The sequence below is a fragment of the Sceloporus undulatus genome, chromosome 3 (assembly GCF_019175285.1).
Source record: "Sceloporus undulatus isolate JIND9_A2432 ecotype Alabama chromosome 3, SceUnd_v1.1, whole genome shotgun sequence".
In the NCBI taxonomy this organism is placed as follows: Eukaryota; Metazoa; Chordata; class Lepidosauria; order Squamata; family Phrynosomatidae; genus Sceloporus; species Sceloporus undulatus.
In genome coordinates, this window is record NC_056524.1 from 58,317,901 (window position 1) to 58,335,292 (window position 17,392).

Consider the following 17,392-nt stretch of genomic DNA (forward strand, 5'->3'; position numbering starts at 1 on the left):
CTTACAGATCAGGAAATTCAAGAAGTTTCACAAATTTGATTTTTCCTCTGTGAGCATTTTTATGCAAAAAGTATACACAACATTGACTAAATTCCTGTTAAGTACTACAGCTTCTTGCTTTTAAAATAAATATCTTCTACACCAACCTAAAATTCTGAAACATTCTGCTTCCAGCAGACAGCATACAAGTCTGCGTGGCACAACCTCCAGCTTTAATTATTGGATTTTATGAGTTTGATTGATTCCAATTGGCCAGGAGTGGGCAATTAGATAGATTCCAATAGGCTAGGAGTGGAAAGCTGGCGGGGGGGGGGACATTAACCTCCTCCAGGAGACCTTGGAGGGCGCCACCCTGTCCCCACAAAGAAATCATATTGTTTTACCCCTTAATGTTCTCACAGACCCTCTAGGAGACATGAAAGCATTCCCACCATGTTTCTGGTGAGTCATTTTAAGGCAAAAGAAAATTTTACTCCTGGGAGGCCACATGTTCGACAGTGGAACACACTTCCTCGGAGTGTAGTGGAATCTCCTTCCTTGGAGGTCTTTAAGCAGAGGCTAGATGGCCATCTGTTACAGATGCTTTGATTTGGATTTCCTGCATGGCAGGGGGTTGGACTGGATGGCCCGTACGGTCTCTTCCAACTCTATGATTCTCTGATTCCCTGATTCTATGTGTCCTGTGAGGTGCACCTTGCCCACTCCTGCAAAATTAAGAGATGTTTGGCTTATGATAAGTATATCAAAAGATTCACTGTCATTGTATGTCAAAGACAGTCCACTTACATACTGTATTTGTACATTCCCCATTTTGTTCAATCTTACTGTGTTGTTCACTCAAAATAAGGCAATAGATTAGCACATTCTAATTTTAGAAATTTTGTGCTGTGTAATGCTACATGTCTCACTGAGAATAAATGGTGTTGGAATATCCTATATTTTGTATGTATGGAAGCTTTTGCATGTAATATCTGTGTGCTTAAAAAGAAGACTTGGTGGAAGATACAGTCATTAGTAGACAATGAAAACATTGAAATAGTTCCAAGATTTTCCATACCTAGCTAGGCTCAGTCATTAATCAAACCAGAGTCTGCAGTCAAGAAGACAGAAGAAGATGAGGACTTAGAAGGAGGTTAATGCTATGAAAAAACTAGACAAGATCCTGAAGTGTAAGATATATCATTGAATTGTAAAAATTAGGATAGGCCATACCATAGTATTTCCAGTTTGTATGTGTGGTTGTGAAAGCTGGACAGTGAAGAAAGCTGATAGGAGGAAAATCAACTCATTTATAATATGGGGCTGGAGCAGAGTTCTACAGATACCTTGAACAAATAAATGGGTATTGGAGCAAATCAAGCCTGAACTTTCCCTAGAAGCCAAGATGACTAAATGGAGACTGACATACTTTGGACATAACATGAGAAGACATGACACACTTGAAAAGACAATAAAAAGATGCAGACCACATTACTAATGGTAGCCTCAGTCAAGGAAGCCATGGCCTGAATCTGCTATACTTAAGCAGCTGATGGGGTCTCTCCTTCTTAAGGTCTCTCATTCTTAAGGTCACCAACAGTCAAATTTTACTTGATGGCAGTTAAACAATATTTGCCGATTGCCCTGTTATCTATTTGAGTTACGTATGCTCTTTTACATGTTAGTGTTCAAACTAAAAATCACTGTTACCATTAGTTTGGCAGTTGCATTTCTAATCAAAGCTATGAAGAATATTGATTCTGTGGGGAGTTAGTATATGACATTTATAATGCCAGTCAGTGGCCTTAAAATTGGTCTCACATTTTTACTAGTGAAAATAACTACTTTTAGATGAAACTACAGTAGACCGTCTTTATCCGCTGGGGTTTGGATGCTGGACTACCTGTGGGTACCACAATCTGTGGATGCTTATGTTTCAATAAATACAGTGGCAAAGTACAATGATGTCCCTAATATAAAATGGCAAAATCAAGGTTTGCTCTTTGAAATTTATATATTTTAAAATATTTTAAAGTTGTGGGTGCTTGAATTTTGGATAAAAAAATCCGTGGATATGGAGGGCTGATTGTACTACTGAAATACATTTTGTGTAGTACACTGAGGTTTGTAATGTGGATATAAATACTGAGGGGCTCTTCAGACCAGTACTTTGGGCCAGCTTTGGGGGGGGGGGTCGGGGATTAGCGTCTCCACAACGCATGCCCCAGCTCCACTCCCAGGTCGCCATGACACCGCGAGCTGCTCCAGATGGTGTGCAACATCATGATGCTCCTCCGGCTCTGCATCCAGACAACGCAGTGCCAAAGTAGCACTATATAGCCGCACCACCGCGGCTATGACACCCTTTTTAGGGTGCAAAAAGGAGCTGCTTTCTGCAGTTTCATTTCGCACCCTGGAAAGGCCAGTTCAGGGCTGCGGCATGTGGTTGCTGTGACCCCAATCTGGCTGAAAAAGGAGCGACTGAAAGCTGCTCCTTTGGGGCACTCTGAAGAGCCTCGGGGTCTGTGGGGAGGACTTTTCATTCATAGTTGGATCTTTTTTTATTAGAAAAGCCAACAAAAACGAGTTGCTATATTGAAGGATCACCGGAGATTGGAACAGATATTATTTTGAAATGTAAATCCCAAGAAGGCACTCCTGTCATAAACTACTACTGGACAAGAACTTCTGGCACAGAACTTCCAGCCACCTCATCTCAAAGTATGTTGCACTTTTTTTGTCTTTGTCTTAGATAAGGGCATGAAGGATATGTACGCTACTACCTTCAAGAGTCTGTGTAGGGCAGTGGTTTGAGTGTTGGACTATGACTCTAGAGACCTAGTTGCCATGTGTCAGAAACGACTTGAAGACAGCAACAACTTTCAAGTACTAGAGAAACTGAATTACTGTAAAAGTTTAACATGCAAAAATCAAGTTTTCTCTTGATTTACTAATGGCATAATAAGCCTTTTTTCAGGTATTTATCATATAGTCTCTATATAATTTGCCAAAGGCGTTTCCTAAGATCTGAGTCTTGTAAGTAATATAATCAGCATCTAAGAAGCTCTGGCTCAGAGATCAGGAAGAGAGATATGATCAGAGGCCCTCCTTACCCCATTCACCATTTAAGAGCAAGTCTTTCAATTTGAGTAGAAGCCATTGCCAGCAGGGCAAATGGAGGTGAAGTGGGGAGGGAAATTTAGCCATTGAAGCTGTGAACTGAGCTAATGTGAGTAAGGAAAACTTTTAAAGATTGCAGGCCTATGCATATAGTGGGCCCTCCCCATACGCATATAGTGGGTCCGTTCTGGACCCACACCGCATATGGGGAAAACATGGATGCTTAAACCCCATTTGTTTTAATGTGGGAGTGTTCCTGTGTTAGGTGCAGTGTGCGCGCTACAGGCACGCGTGCCAGTGTGTTCCCAGAGGCCTTATCTTCAGCGTAAGGTTAAATCGGCATATAGCACCTCTACATATAGCATGGGTGTGCTGTACTTATTCCTACTGAACTTGTAGGACTTGAACTAGTAAGGCTTTCTTCTGGGTAAACCTGAATGGGGTTGCACTGCCTTTAATTTTAATCTGCTGTATGGAATATATTAAATTAATAAAACAAATAGCTCCAAAATGCATATTAGATTTTGTAAACATGCTATCATAATTGAAGACCCCCCACCCCTTTTATAAATACATAAGTGTCACCCATTTACTTAAAAATACAAAATCTATAAATGCCTATTTTGACCAGTGCTGTAGTTAGTATGAGGATCTGCAACAAACTCTTTTAAACTGGACCATTTTAATATACCTTATATATAAAGACGAGTATATTATTGGAACTTAGGTGAAGGTAAAAATATCTGAAGTCATTTGACAAGAGCCACATTCACTAGCACTTTTTTACAGGTGTCTAGGGAAACTTCTGTTTAGTTTCAAAAGTTTTGGGAGCTATATAGCAGGGAAAGCAGGTCTTCAGCTTGCATATACTGTATGCTTCCTTTGCACAGATACATGTCTCCCTAAATTCAGTTTTGTCCCTTGTCTGTGTAGTGCAGTAAGTTACATTTATTTTTATTTAGGAATACAGGAAATATTTTTTACAACACAGAAATAATTTTCATCACTCAGTTGTTGTTTGTTGTTGTTTTCTTATATCCTGCCTTTCTTCCAATATAGGGACTTATTATATTACTTGGTTTTATTTTTACACATGTAAAGTTATAAGGAAAGAGTTTTCTCAGCAGTTTCAAAATAAATCCTCATCACCTTTGTAAAAAAAATCACTAAGTCATAAATAGCATAGAACATAATGGTATCATCTTGTGATGATACATGTTTGTGTAGACAAGTCAGAGAATATCAGGACTCTGAATTAACCTGAGTCCATATTAACTAGATGAGGTAAGTGTGTTGAGTGATAGTGTCTGACGCCTTGTGAAAAATCAGATAACGTTCTGTCAAGGAGAAACGTAAAACAAACAGAAGTAGCAAACATGTATGCAATATATTGATTTAGAGAAGTGTAGCAGCACCACAGACCCTCTGATAGCAATGGGGAAAAATTGACAGATATTTATACCTTCATACCGTTTGCTACTACTATATATAAAAAAAGAAAACTGATCTTTTTCCCTTTCTGCTCTTCCATCTTTTAAAATGTGTTCATAAGATTTGTTCTATATTAACTGTAAGTAATTGTTTAAAAAGAATAAAGTTAAATCTACAGCAACACAAATATGTTGGCCAATATTCTACATCAGCTACTTAGTTCAGTATACTTAACTAATACGTGACGCAGATGGGTCGAAAGGACTGCGCTAGGCCGGCACTGGCTCTGCACACTGGGACCACGGTGACCATATGTGCCTGGTCCCGATCCAGGCTGCCTCTACAGACCCGATCCAGGCTGCTGTTGGAAGTAGTGGATTCTATTCACTCCTTCTTGGCCCAGTTCTTTCCAGATGGAGCAGTGTCAGCATGGCTTCTGGCCGCGTTCAGGGTGTGTGTCATCTAAACGCCATGCCCCCAACAGGGCTCAAAGCTGGGACTTTTGGCCTGTCAGCTTTGGGACAAAATGACCTCTCCTGGCCCACCCGTCCACCCCGTCCTCCAGTCACCAACAGAATGGACCTCCTTTTGCCATGTAGCTGGTGCTCTGCAAAATAGGGGAGGGTAGTTATGGTTGTGGCATCTGCATCACAATAGTAAGTAAGTGGTCATCTGTATTCTAATAGAAGTTTGTATTTACAGACCCAGATACAGGTGTTCTTATGATGAAAAACGCTTCTCACATCCACTCTGGCACATACAAATGTGTGGCTTCAAACAGAGTTGGAACAGATGAATGTTCTATTACACTGAATGTCACCCCTCGTAAGTATGAATAGATATAATAGATATAGTCAAATATTCACTCACTTTCTGTTAAATAACTAAATTAATTTCTCTTACCATTTATTACTTGTTTTCTTTGTTTTAGCTATGAACAGAGGTGGTACGATTGCCGGAGCTGTTATAGGATCTCTTCTAGCTATCTTGTTAGTGGCTTTTATTGTCTTTTGTTGCTTCAAGAAACAGAGAGAAAAGAAGTATGAAAAAGAGGTGCATCATGATATCAGGTGTGCCATTCTCACTTCCCAGATTAAAAACTGAGAGTTATTTTTAATTTGTATAAGCAATCAGTACAATAAGTAACATTTCAGTAGCATGCTTGAGACTTAGCTTGGAACCTCTAACATACTTATGCTATGGAAATTAGGATACTTTGAATTTTAATGGCAGGAATTGATGGAGGTCTTCGGAAAGGATACTTTCTTCTGCATAGTTCCTTCTGGAAAGTCTGAGACAGACAGGCCAGTGACAGTTTTTATGTCACCTATAGGGTGTTGGCACAGTCCACCTTTAAAAAGCAGACAAGCAATTGAACAAGAACGATGCTAGACTAGCTTGCCTCCTGCTCTCAGAATTCCTTTTTGTTTTGTCATTCTTTCTTTGTCTCCCCTTGAAAGCTGTTCATCCCCCCCTTACAGGACAGCAGTGCAAATCTCCTTTTAAGTAGAGCAGAGAGGAGACAATCTACTTCTCCCTTTTCAGTAGGATTCCTCATTTAATATGTGATGACATCGCTGATTCTTATTGGTAGTAGGTTAGGTTTAGCGTAAACATGGTAATAATAGTAAAATCTAATGTTTCTGATACATAGAGGATTTCTGAGCATATTTTTTTTGGGGGGGGAGTGCTATTGAAATAATCGGTACTAATTCCTGTGCAGAAGACCAGTCACTCTCAATCAGCCAAAAAACCCTATTTGAGCATGCTTTCCCCACAGCAATTTATCGGAAACCCACAAGCAGAACATATAAGTGAATAATAATAATGATGATGATGATGTGCAACAAAGCCCTCCCACTTGTTCCCCCCAACAACTGATATATAGAGGCCTATCAGAACCACTGGAAGATGTTTATATCCCTCATGAGTTCTAGGATGTTTCTCATAAAGTCATAAAATCATAGAGTTGGAAGGGGCTCATGGGTCATGGAGTCCAATCCCCTGCTCAATGCAGGATTTCCAGCTGAAGCATCACCAGCAGATAACTGTCCAGCCTCTTTTTTTAAGTGTTTTTTTAAGGCTCCTTAGCAAACTCTTCTTTATGCTTGATTTTTCAGAGAGGATGTTCCTCCACCAAAGAGTCGTGCTTCAACAGCCCGTAGCTATATAGGGAGTAATCGATCGTCTTTGGGTTCAATGTCTCCGTCTAATATGGATGGATATGCCAAGACTCAGTACAACAAAGTACCGAGTGAAGACTTTGGACGTACTCTTCCTCAAAATCCAAATTACGAACCTCCAAAGGTAGCTGCGCCTAATCTAAGTAGAATGGGAGCTATTCCTGTGATGATTCCAGCACAAAGCAAAGATGGTTCCATAGTATAGTGTGGCAATAATTTATACTTCTGCAGTGCAGTACAAGCATTGATGATTAACTTGTTTCATTTCTACACTTTTACGTATACATAGAATTGATCTTGAGCATGAAGAAGTGTGCTTGGTCCACCAGCTTTGTATTAATCTTTGACTGTGTACCCCAAAAACTGAGCCTTTTGAAAAAAGAGTTGTCTTTTGTGACAAAACATAAAACACTTGCAATATTTAAATTCCATGGGTTGCTGAATAAACTGTAGAGTTGTTTCATTATTATTATTTTTTAAAATATTGGGTGATACTAAAGTTAATTGTCCTTAAATGTTTAGAATGAATGAAGTATATTCAATGCCTGTTACAAAAGTGGAAATGTTTTGTGTAAAAAGTCTGAAAACATGAAATTGAATTCTTGTGATCTGGTTTATTTTTCTCAACAATTTTAAATTTTTAAACAAATTGTCAGTTATAGTTAAGCATGCTGATTAGACACAGTTGAATTTGAGCTTAATTGCTTAACCATGTCCTACCAGTGTTTTCCCTCTTGCAGGATAACAGTAAGTTAATATCACCATGCAAACAATCTACTTGTGCTTGTTCAAGAGCACAAATATTTTTTGTCTTGATACAAAATGGTGTGTGTGTGTGTGCGCGTGCTTGCACAAAATAAAGAATATAGACATGTTAATTACCCATCTGACCAAAAGAAGGGAAATGGAGACAGAGAAAGGTAACTAAAAACATTCCTAAATCAATCCAGCATCAATCCTGACTAGATCAGACTCATTGAAATTAATGTGGTTGTAGGTAGCAGATCTCATTCACTTCATTGTGTCAGCCTGAAGTACGATCAATGTTAGATTTTGCGTCTGCATTTTGTAAGATCGAGCATTTTGAAACTACTGTTTTTCAAATAGCTTGACTTGACTACATTTAGCATATATGTGTACAAAAAGTCTGGTTTTGATATATAAAATAATAGCACTACTGTGTGTTAGAAACATTCAATATTTTTATTTTGTGGTACCATTTCTGTTTGATCTGAGAAATGGCAGCAGGGGTGAAGTAAACCCATTGTCCCTCTGCTGCTTTGGTGTACCAGTATGCTCAGTGGCTCTTTCCAAAGCTTTCTGATGACATTTTTTAACAATAATTAATTCTTCCTGTCTGTATTCTTACATGATTTTTTTTATAAAATAGAGGGGATGTCTGGAACATTATAAAGTGAATTTCAACTCAATTTCAGATTAGCATTTAATCTGTCCATTTTGTAAACTAACAGATTGCTAGGAAGTTGTTTACAGTTAATTTGTAGGAATCTCTCCTCCCCCCTTACATATTTCCACAAAAGTAGTATATCAGCACTAGTTAATTAAACTTCCATTGCAATTTTACTGTATAAAATTTGCTCCCATATTAGTAAAGTACAATACCTGTGTTACCCATTCCTCTGGTTTGAAGAAATTTGGGTTATCCGTATGTATATAAGTATGAAAACACTGGCTGTAAATACATTTGATTTTCTTAACTTGCCTAATCTGGTATTTTCACATATTAGAATAGGCAGTGACTAATTTCAAATCAGGTCAGTTATGCAGAGTGTATAAGCCTATATTGCTAAGTTTAGATAATTAACTCAATTTTAAATGTGTAAATAGCCTTCACATATTGAGATGTTCTAGGTAGTCTGATGCTGTTGGATCTAAGATCAACCTTTTTTTTATCTGTGCCTTTTCAATAAACTTTACACTTGATTGTACATTACGCTTCAACTATGAAATATCTTGGTGCCTGACTGTACTTTTCTTAATGGTGCTACAAGATGAAGTTAATAGTTTCGGCACAACACTGTGACTTAATTCCTTATTACTTGATGTTTAATTTTTCCTGTCAATGTTTTGGATGTTGTTTAAGTGACTGCATAATGTCCTGTATTTCAAAATGGCTCCTTTCTGTTTGTTGCTAATTCTTTCATGAGTCTTGATAACTCTTCTGTATAAAATGTATTCATCTCCTCCTACAACTCCCAGTACCAGAAGGATGAATGAATTAGACTAACTTTGCATGGTGGCTGACTGCTTTTGAGAGGAAAAGATTAGTAGATAGATAGAAAAGACATGTAGTGTGAAAGGCACACTTCCTCAAACATTTAACATAGTAGATCCACTGCATCTCTGTTTGTTTATTTTTTTTACATACATACTAGTGCTTGGAACCACTGTTGACATTACACAGAATTGGGTGATTCCATTTTGTACTTCAGACTGCAGGTTGAGGTATTATATTTCTCTATATTTACTGACACAAAATAATCCCTAACTGTTAAACTAGACATCTGGGAGAGCTCAACTTACTAGAGACAGGAATATTTCATGTGAGAATATACCTGCATTCTGAAGTGGTACAATCCAAAATCTACCACATTGTATAAAGAGCAGAATGACTCTTGCTGAACAACTTTTCAAATGCTACGTGTTGTGTGATTCGTGAAGAGGAAGTGTATATATGTGACATTTTCCCATTGCTGTCTACATCTAGTATAAATGGATAATATACACAGTTGTGTACAAGTACAGCAGTCAGGAAAATGTCTGAATATTTAAAGCTTGTCACTTCATGTAAAAATACATAAATAGATAGAATGAAGGATAACACAACGTGCCTTCAGAATACAGCTCATGGGCTTTGGAACTTTGACAATGTCTACTTGTTTATAAAACTGTATAGTGTTTGTAGTAATAGAGACTGACATAAGAGATTTGTGTATTTTAAATAAACTCACTTGGGACAGGCTCTGCTTCAAGCAATTAACTTCTAGACCCAATTGAATGACTAAATACCAGTCTGAAGGACAACTCAGTAAGATCCCAAAATGTCACTTTTGGAAAAGTGTCAGATTTTCTTCAGGCTGTGTGTTGCCCTCACCTGCTGCTACTTCTTTGGCACACCAGAAAGCTGAAAAATGCACTATTTTACGTTAGAGAAATGAAAGAGGATGTGACCCTCAGTAGCACTCTTCTGACACTGCTGAACACATTTCTCCTCAGCCAACATGCTGGTAGTAGTAAGATATTCATTATTATACCACTTGTCATCTGGGCCCCTTTCCATGGTTCCAGGTCAGTGTTAGGGTGATTCATGGAGAGGTTGTTCAGCAGTTCCTCATGCAGTTGCTAGAAAAGGGACAGCTGCTTTCCTCAATGTTAAAGTGCTGTGCTATTTTGTTAAAATTGATTCTCTTTTTAAAGTAAGCACTGAATGAATGAAGTTATTCATTTATTTAAAAGTGTTAAAACATCAAATTGCAAGCTGTAGCCGAAAAACATACATCATACTTAACTGGAGAGAAAAGGCCTCGTGTAGCACTAATACATGTGGCGAAATGATCTTCTTAAGGGAGCAAGTGAAAATAGATCATCTCCATCTGCGAAGCGTATGGGTATTAGTTTCATGTTTTGTAAATTTTAATATTACAGACCTTTTATCTGAAATATAAATGCAATTGTAATATCTTTATGACTAACAAACAACAGAATTTAGTGTGAGCAATATTTAAATGTGTAGATATTGAATAGTAGGTAATGGAGCATCATTGTTAAATTTGATTTCATTGATAATGATTTTAAAAGGGATTCTTTTTCAGTATTGTAAATATCTTACAAAAATGGTTTATTAAAGCTAAAAAAAGCTGAATTTTAAAATCATCTTTCCCTGGTGTGGAGGTACATTTATATTGTAGCTGTTACAAACATATTTCTTTTCTTAGCATTTGGAACACTTCTTGCCAAGACTGTTGTATTTCTTAGAGCAGGAATGAAAGCCCTCAGATCACTGGGAAGTTCCTACTTTGCATTCATTATTAGAATGTCTTAGGTACTGACTGTGATCTAATACAGGACATTCATGAGGCACTATCATACGGCTTAGATTTGGCATTGAATGCAGTTTTCAGATTTTTGAAATACAGATACTGACATTTGTAGGGCAAGTCTAAATGTTTGTAGTTTCGTAACTTATGTACTACTCAAAATAAAGGTATGAGCAAAACCAACTATTCTGATCTTACTGGTGTAGTGTGTCGCTTTGTGTTTTTTCTTCTGTCTTCTCTTGTCACCTAAATTACTTCAACAAAATGATTTGTTGTCATGAATCTGAATTATTCTCCATTTTCTGCTTGTCTCTTTATAAATCTAAATAAATCAAAGAAGATAAAACAGATACTTCAGACAGTTCTCAAAATAATGGGAGTATAAGGAACACATTGACCACATATAGTGTACTAAAGATAGGGAGTTGTCATGATTATTGATATTTAATTAACAAATCGTATATAATTTATTTGTATAGAATACCTCTGAATCTTTGCAGAGCTATTATAACAAACATTAGAAGGTATTGTAGATTGCCTTCATCTGCTTTCCCATTACTTTTATAATTTTAATGAACTGAATGCAAGTATACTTAGTTGCTGTCTTGCATACAAGGAGTGTGGACCCTGAGAATAATTAGGCCAAAACAGGCCATTTGGAAAGTAATGCAGAACCTGAGGCAAGGTTAGATGGTTAAAAGGAAAATCTTGGCATTCTTTAAACTACCCCCAAATGGTGAAGAGTTATTGGAGCAAAACATCAAATACATGAAATTGTGCTTTCTGCTCCATGTGTTGTCAGGAGATATAAGGAAACATGTTTTCACAGAGGTCACCTGGGTACTCTGATTTTACAAACAATTTATGAGTAATTGTAGTCAACATCAGGTATATGGATTGGGAAGTCCAAACCTCCTCCTTATCTGCCAGCACTACATAGGAAGAACACTGATTCGTATTGTAGTATTTAATTTAATTTGTTTCATTTATATACCGCTGTTCCAAAGATCATAGCGGTGAACAGCAAGTAAGCTAATTAGCAAGTAAGCTAATTTGCCCCCAACAGTCTGGGTACTCATTTTAGCGACCTTGGAAGGATGCAAGCCTGAGTCGAGCTTGGGCCCTTTTGCTGGTCTTGAACTCTCAACCTTGTGGTTTTGGGTGAATGGCTGCAATACAGGCATTTAACCACTGCACCACCAGGGCTCCATAGTATTAAATCTAGTTTCACTCTAGCAAAGTACTATAGTGCATGTTTGGCTTGTAACATCAATCAAATGTAACTCAGATCAATATAAACAAATAATATACACAAATAATATAAATATGATGGAAGACTCAAGATTAGGAGCCAAATGAGAGAGAAGAGCGTTCTGCTGTTTGTGGATTGCAAAACTTGGGATCAGGCATTACTTTTCACTCTAGGAATGGAACTGAAATTTGGGAGCAATCAGTGTCCCACTACTAATCCTGTTAGAATGACACACTCTTTGTGTTGCCACAGGGAGAGAGATCAGTAAGTGGAAACTTGTGTTTAGGGCTGGGATGAGGAAATTTTCCTGCTAATATATCTATATCTACTTTCTTCCTCCTTTGTAGAAGCTTTACTTCTTCTTCGTGGTCTCTGCGAATCATACAAATGGGTTGTACTGCGCCTGCGCAGTGCCTTCGGAAACTTCTGGAATCACTAGGCAAAGTACACTTTGCAACATGTTGAAACTTTTTGGCAGTAACCCCGCCCATCCCCTATAAAACCTCCGTTCCCGCTCTTTTCCCCAGTTCCTTTTTTCCGCTGCGCTAGCTGCCATTAGGAACTTCGCTCTCTCTCAGTAAAAAGGAATCACTGGAAATTTGACCTCGGACCGTTTTTTGACTCTTCTCTGCCTTGCCCTTGAACTGATTTTGGCTTTAGACCCCGGACTGTTTGACTTTGCACTTGCTTCTCCCTCGGCTTGCCTTTCCTCGCTCATTGCCAACCCGGACCGTCTGACGTTGCTCTTCGGATCATGCCATCGGTGCCCTTCAAGAAGTGCTCCGTGTGTGGGGGTAAGATTCCCGGCCAGGATCCCCACTCGTCCTGCCTTCTGTGCCTGGGGGAGACTCACGTTCCAGCCTCTTGCGCCTTGTGCAAGTCCCTAACCCCCCAAGCGAGGAAAAATCGGGAGACTAGACTGAAGGCCGCGATCTATACCAAGGTCTTCACTTCGGGGGCAATGTCTTCTGTGGGAGCTTCTTCTTCCACCGCGACCCCCCTGCCGACCCTCACCGAGGCTCCAACCCAGCCGCCACCGGTTGAACCGTCGACCCTCGCCGGGGATGTCCCCACTACTCTGGTCCTATCTGAGTCCCAGGGCCCGTCCGAAGAAGTCTCTCGGCCTCCGAAGAAGGACAAAAAGGATAAGCATAAGAAAGGCTCTAAGGAGAGCCGTGTTGTCGACAAGGACTCAAGCTCCCATAAGGGCTCTGCCTCGAGATCCTCTGTCCCGAAGGCACCCACTTCTTCTACTTCGAAGTCGGGTTCCACTTCGAGGCCCTCGACCACCAAGACCCTGATGCCTCCCGGAGCAGGCAAGTCACCAACAAAAATGGGAACTCCTTCCTCTTCTAAAAGGCCCCATACTTCTTCTTTAGATGGGGACCACCCTGTGTCGAAGTGACGCCATTCTGTCGAACGAGACCAGGGGAAGGCTCCCCAGGTCCGCCCCGACGTCGACCATGGGCGTTCGGATACCGACTGCAGACCGTCGGACACCGACCCTCGACCATCAGATCCGCGCCTGGCGGCCAAAAGGGTAAACAGCACAACCCCCAGGGAGCATGACACCGGCACCAGCCGTTCGGATCGCCCCCTCGATCTGGCCTTGGGGTCCCGACCTCTACCCACCTTCCGCCACACTTCGGAGGATGCCGTCCAACTCCTTTCGGAACCTGCTTCCCCTGCTGATTCCAGAGATGATCGTCGCTCCCCTACTCCGATGCCTACTCGCACACGTCGGGTCGCCTCACCGTCCCCATCCAGAGACCCAGAGCCCGACTACTATTACGACTCCGAGACGGGCAGGTATTATAAACTGGTCCCTCGAGATGCTGTCGAGGCCCTCCTCGAACCCCGAGATCGGAGGCCCAGACCTAGAGCCTCTTCTAGACCCTCCAGAGTGTCGGCATTTTCACCCCGTCGCGTGGAAGCTACCACCGATCCAGATGTTGTAAACCTCGAATCGGACGAGGAGGCATCTTCCCAGGTCCGTTACCGTCCCAGACGTGACTCACTGTCTTCCCGAGACGATGACTACCAATCAGTCAACCAGGACTTTGCCCAACCTGGTGCAGTCTCCCCGTCCGACGACGTCTGGACCTTCGCGGAGCACATCATCAAAATGACCAATGCTCTGGACATTAAGATCTCCCAGACCGAGGAGGAAGCATCGGACCCGATAGAGAGACGAGTCCATGGCAGACTACCTATCCAGCCAGCAATTCCTCTCCTTCCCTCTTTGGAGAAGTTGGCCAGGCGTTCTTGGGAGGCTCCTGCATCTACGGCATCAAACAACAGGAAGGTCAAGTCCCTCTACAGAATCTCGCCGACGAATCCATCATGGCTGTTTGGACACCCCAAACAAAACTCGGCCATTGTAGAGGGCTCCCAGCGTGCATCGACCCCGAAGGCCTCCCTGATGCCCTCGGACAGAGAGGCCAAGAAAATCGACGCCTTGGCTAAAAAGGCTTACTTCTCCTCGGCACTGGACATGAGGGTAGCTAACTATAACGCATGCATGGGTGCGTATATACACTGGCTCATGGAGAAGGTCTCCCCTCTCATTCCAGACTTACCTGACGAGTCCCAGGCTATCCTCTCGGAGGTCCGTGACGAGGCCCACTCGATTGGAGGTTGGCTCATCACCTCCGCCAGACATGCCACTGACTGTTCTGCAAAATCCATGGCGGCTGCCATAGCACTCCGCAGACATGCCTGGCTAAGGTCTTCGGACTTAAACCAAAATGCTCGCACCACCATCAAGGACATGCCCTTCGATGAGGACGGCCTCTTCCATCGCGAGACCGACGAGAAGCTTAATTTCAAGTATAGAATGAGAACCGCAGCAAAGAAGCACGGTATGTCTTCTTCCCCCCAGTCATCTTCTCGCAAGCGCTTCACTGCTGTGCGCCAGTGGTATGGACAGGACCAAAGACCCTACCAACAAGATCGGTCTTTCCAGCGTCAGGATCAGTCCAGGCAGCGTTTTCCGTCCCAGTCTTCCTCCTCCTCGGGCCGTCGGTCGGGTCCCAAGTACAAAAAGAACTACAGGAGGCAGGATTCGGACTCAAATAAGAAAAGAAACTGAGGGGACGCAGCGTACTCTGTCACTCCTTCTACTCCTTCCTTCCTGGACAGACTGAGGCCTTTTTCTAAGACCTGGGCCTCGATCACCACCAATTCTTGGGCCCTCACCATCGTCTGTAGGGGTTATGCCCTTGAATTTGAAGAGCTCCCACCAACTGGAGCTATCCTTTCCACCACCACCCCCCCCAGACACCCTTCTCGACGAGGTACGCACCCTTCTCGCCAAAGGCGCCATCTCCCCTGTCGATCCCATCGACATCCCTAGATGCTTCTTCTCCCGTTATTTCACGGTCCCCAAGCCTGATGGAGGAATCAGGCCTATATTGGACCTTAGGGAATTGAACACTTACCTGTCTTATCGCCGCTTCTGGATGGTAACGCTTGCTTCTATTTTGCAGCAGGATCTGTGGTTTGCAACGATTAACTTAAAGGACGCTTATTTCCATGTCAGCATCCGGGAATCGCACCGCAAATTTCTGGCCTTCGCCATCGGGACGGACGCCTACAGATACAACATCCTTCCCTTCGGCCTGTCTACAGCGCCTCGCATCTTCACCAAGTGCATGGCGCCCGTAATATCCCACCTACACCGTCGCGGTATGAGAGTCTTCCCGTACCTGGACGACTGGCTCTTCGTGGCTCCTTCATGTCAAGAATTGCAACAACACACCTCAAAGACACTCGAGCTCTTACGGAACCTGGGACTGGTGGTCAATCTCGAAAAATCCCAACTGCTCCCCACCAAACAGATAAGATTCATCAGGTCCATCCTTGACTCAAACAGTTGTACGGCATACCTGCCTCCAGACCATTTCCATGCCCTGGTTCGAGCCATCAGCCGATGCACCATCCAAAGACGGGTCGCAGCCAGGGACATCCAGGTGGCTTTGGGCCACATGGCATCGACAACATTTGTCACTCCGTGGGCAAGACTTCGTTCTCGACCCCTACAGTTGTGGTTCCTGTCGGCCTTCGACCTGGAAAGAGACCCCCCTTCCCGCAGACTCACCATACCAAGACCAGTCGCACGCTCCCTCCGCTGGTGGCTCGACTGCCAGAACGTCTGCGTCGGTATGCCTTTTTCGCTGCCCCAGCCAGAGTTGGTGCTGACCACAGATGCATCGGAAGAAGGATGGGGAGCCCACGCTCTAGACCTGTGGGCCAAAGGTATCTGGTCCCTAGACGAGAAGACGCTCCACATCAACGCACTAGAACTGTTGGCGGTGGAAAAAGCCTTAAAAGCCTTCAAGTCCTCACTGTCGGGCAAAGTCATCCAGCTCAGGACAGACAACACCACGGTGATGTATTACCTGAACAAACAAGGAGACACCAAATCGCACACCCTCCTAGACATCACGCTCCGACTATGGGATTGGTGCATTGCCCGAGACATTTTACTTCAAGCAGTTCACTTACCGGGCACCCAGAACACTCATGCAGACCTACTCAGCAGGTCCCCGTCGTCATGCCACGAGTGGAGACTCCACCCAGAGACTGTACACGACCTCTTTACCTGATGGGGAACCCCACAGATAGACCTGTTTGCGACCGTGTACAACTCCCATTGTCCCCAGTTCTGCTCCCGGACGCCGGATGACGACTCCCTCGGGGATGCGTTCAGGTTCCGATGGTCGGGGATAGCGCTCTACGCCTTTCCCCCCTTCCCTCTGATCACCAGGACGGTTTCCAAGATGGCCTCAGATGCAGCCGACGCGATCCTGATCACGCCTTGGTGGCCGGGACAGACCTGGTTTCCTTGCCTTCTTCACCTCTCTCGAGCCAACTTTCTCCGGCTCGAGACCAGGCCGGATCTCCTCACGGTTCAGGGAGGATGGGTTCGACACCCGGACATCGAGACCCTTCCCTTGGTGGCATGGAGAATCCATCCCTAGCCCAGCTACCAGCCTCGGTACGGAACGTCATTCTGGCTGCCCGAAAACCGGCCACCCAGAAGTCCTATAGGCTGAAGTGGAACAAGTTTCTTCAGTTCCTGTCTAACAGACACCTCTCCCCAGCCCAGGTGACGACACTGGTGGTCCTGGAATTCTTGATGTCCCTAATTGATGCGGGCCTCTGTCTCACGTCTGTTAAGTGCTACCTGTCGGCTATCTGCTCTTCCTTCCAATTTGATGGCAAGCCCTCCTTCTTCAAGGACCCTCTGGTCAAGGGATTTCTGAGGGGATGCAATAACCTACACCCTCAGGTATCCTTACCGGCCCCGGCTTGGAGCCTCGAGACGGTGTTGGGGGCCTTACAGTCTAAACCGTTTGAACCTCTGG

The 17,392-nt window shown here is 42.9% G+C and overlaps 1 protein-coding gene across 2 annotated transcripts in view; it reads left to right on the forward strand.

Moving 5' to 3' along the window:
* The window catches only part of CXADR (CXADR Ig-like cell adhesion molecule), a 38,916-nt gene that overhangs the window by 5,255 nt on the left and 16,269 nt on the right, over window positions 1–17,392 (forward strand). The window contains exons 4-7 of one of the 2 annotated variants that reach the window (XM_042457669.1): window positions 2,548–2,700; window positions 5,233–5,355; window positions 5,462–5,600; window positions 6,651–6,837. In XM_042457669.1, coding sequence (XP_042313603.1) covers window positions 2,548–2,700; window positions 5,233–5,355; window positions 5,462–5,600; window positions 6,651–6,837 — 602 coding nt within the window. Of the gene's footprint in view, window positions 1–2,547; window positions 2,701–5,232; window positions 5,356–5,461; window positions 5,601–6,650; window positions 10,964–17,392 lie in introns of those variants that run through there. The other variant, XM_042457668.1, reaches the window with a different exon arrangement.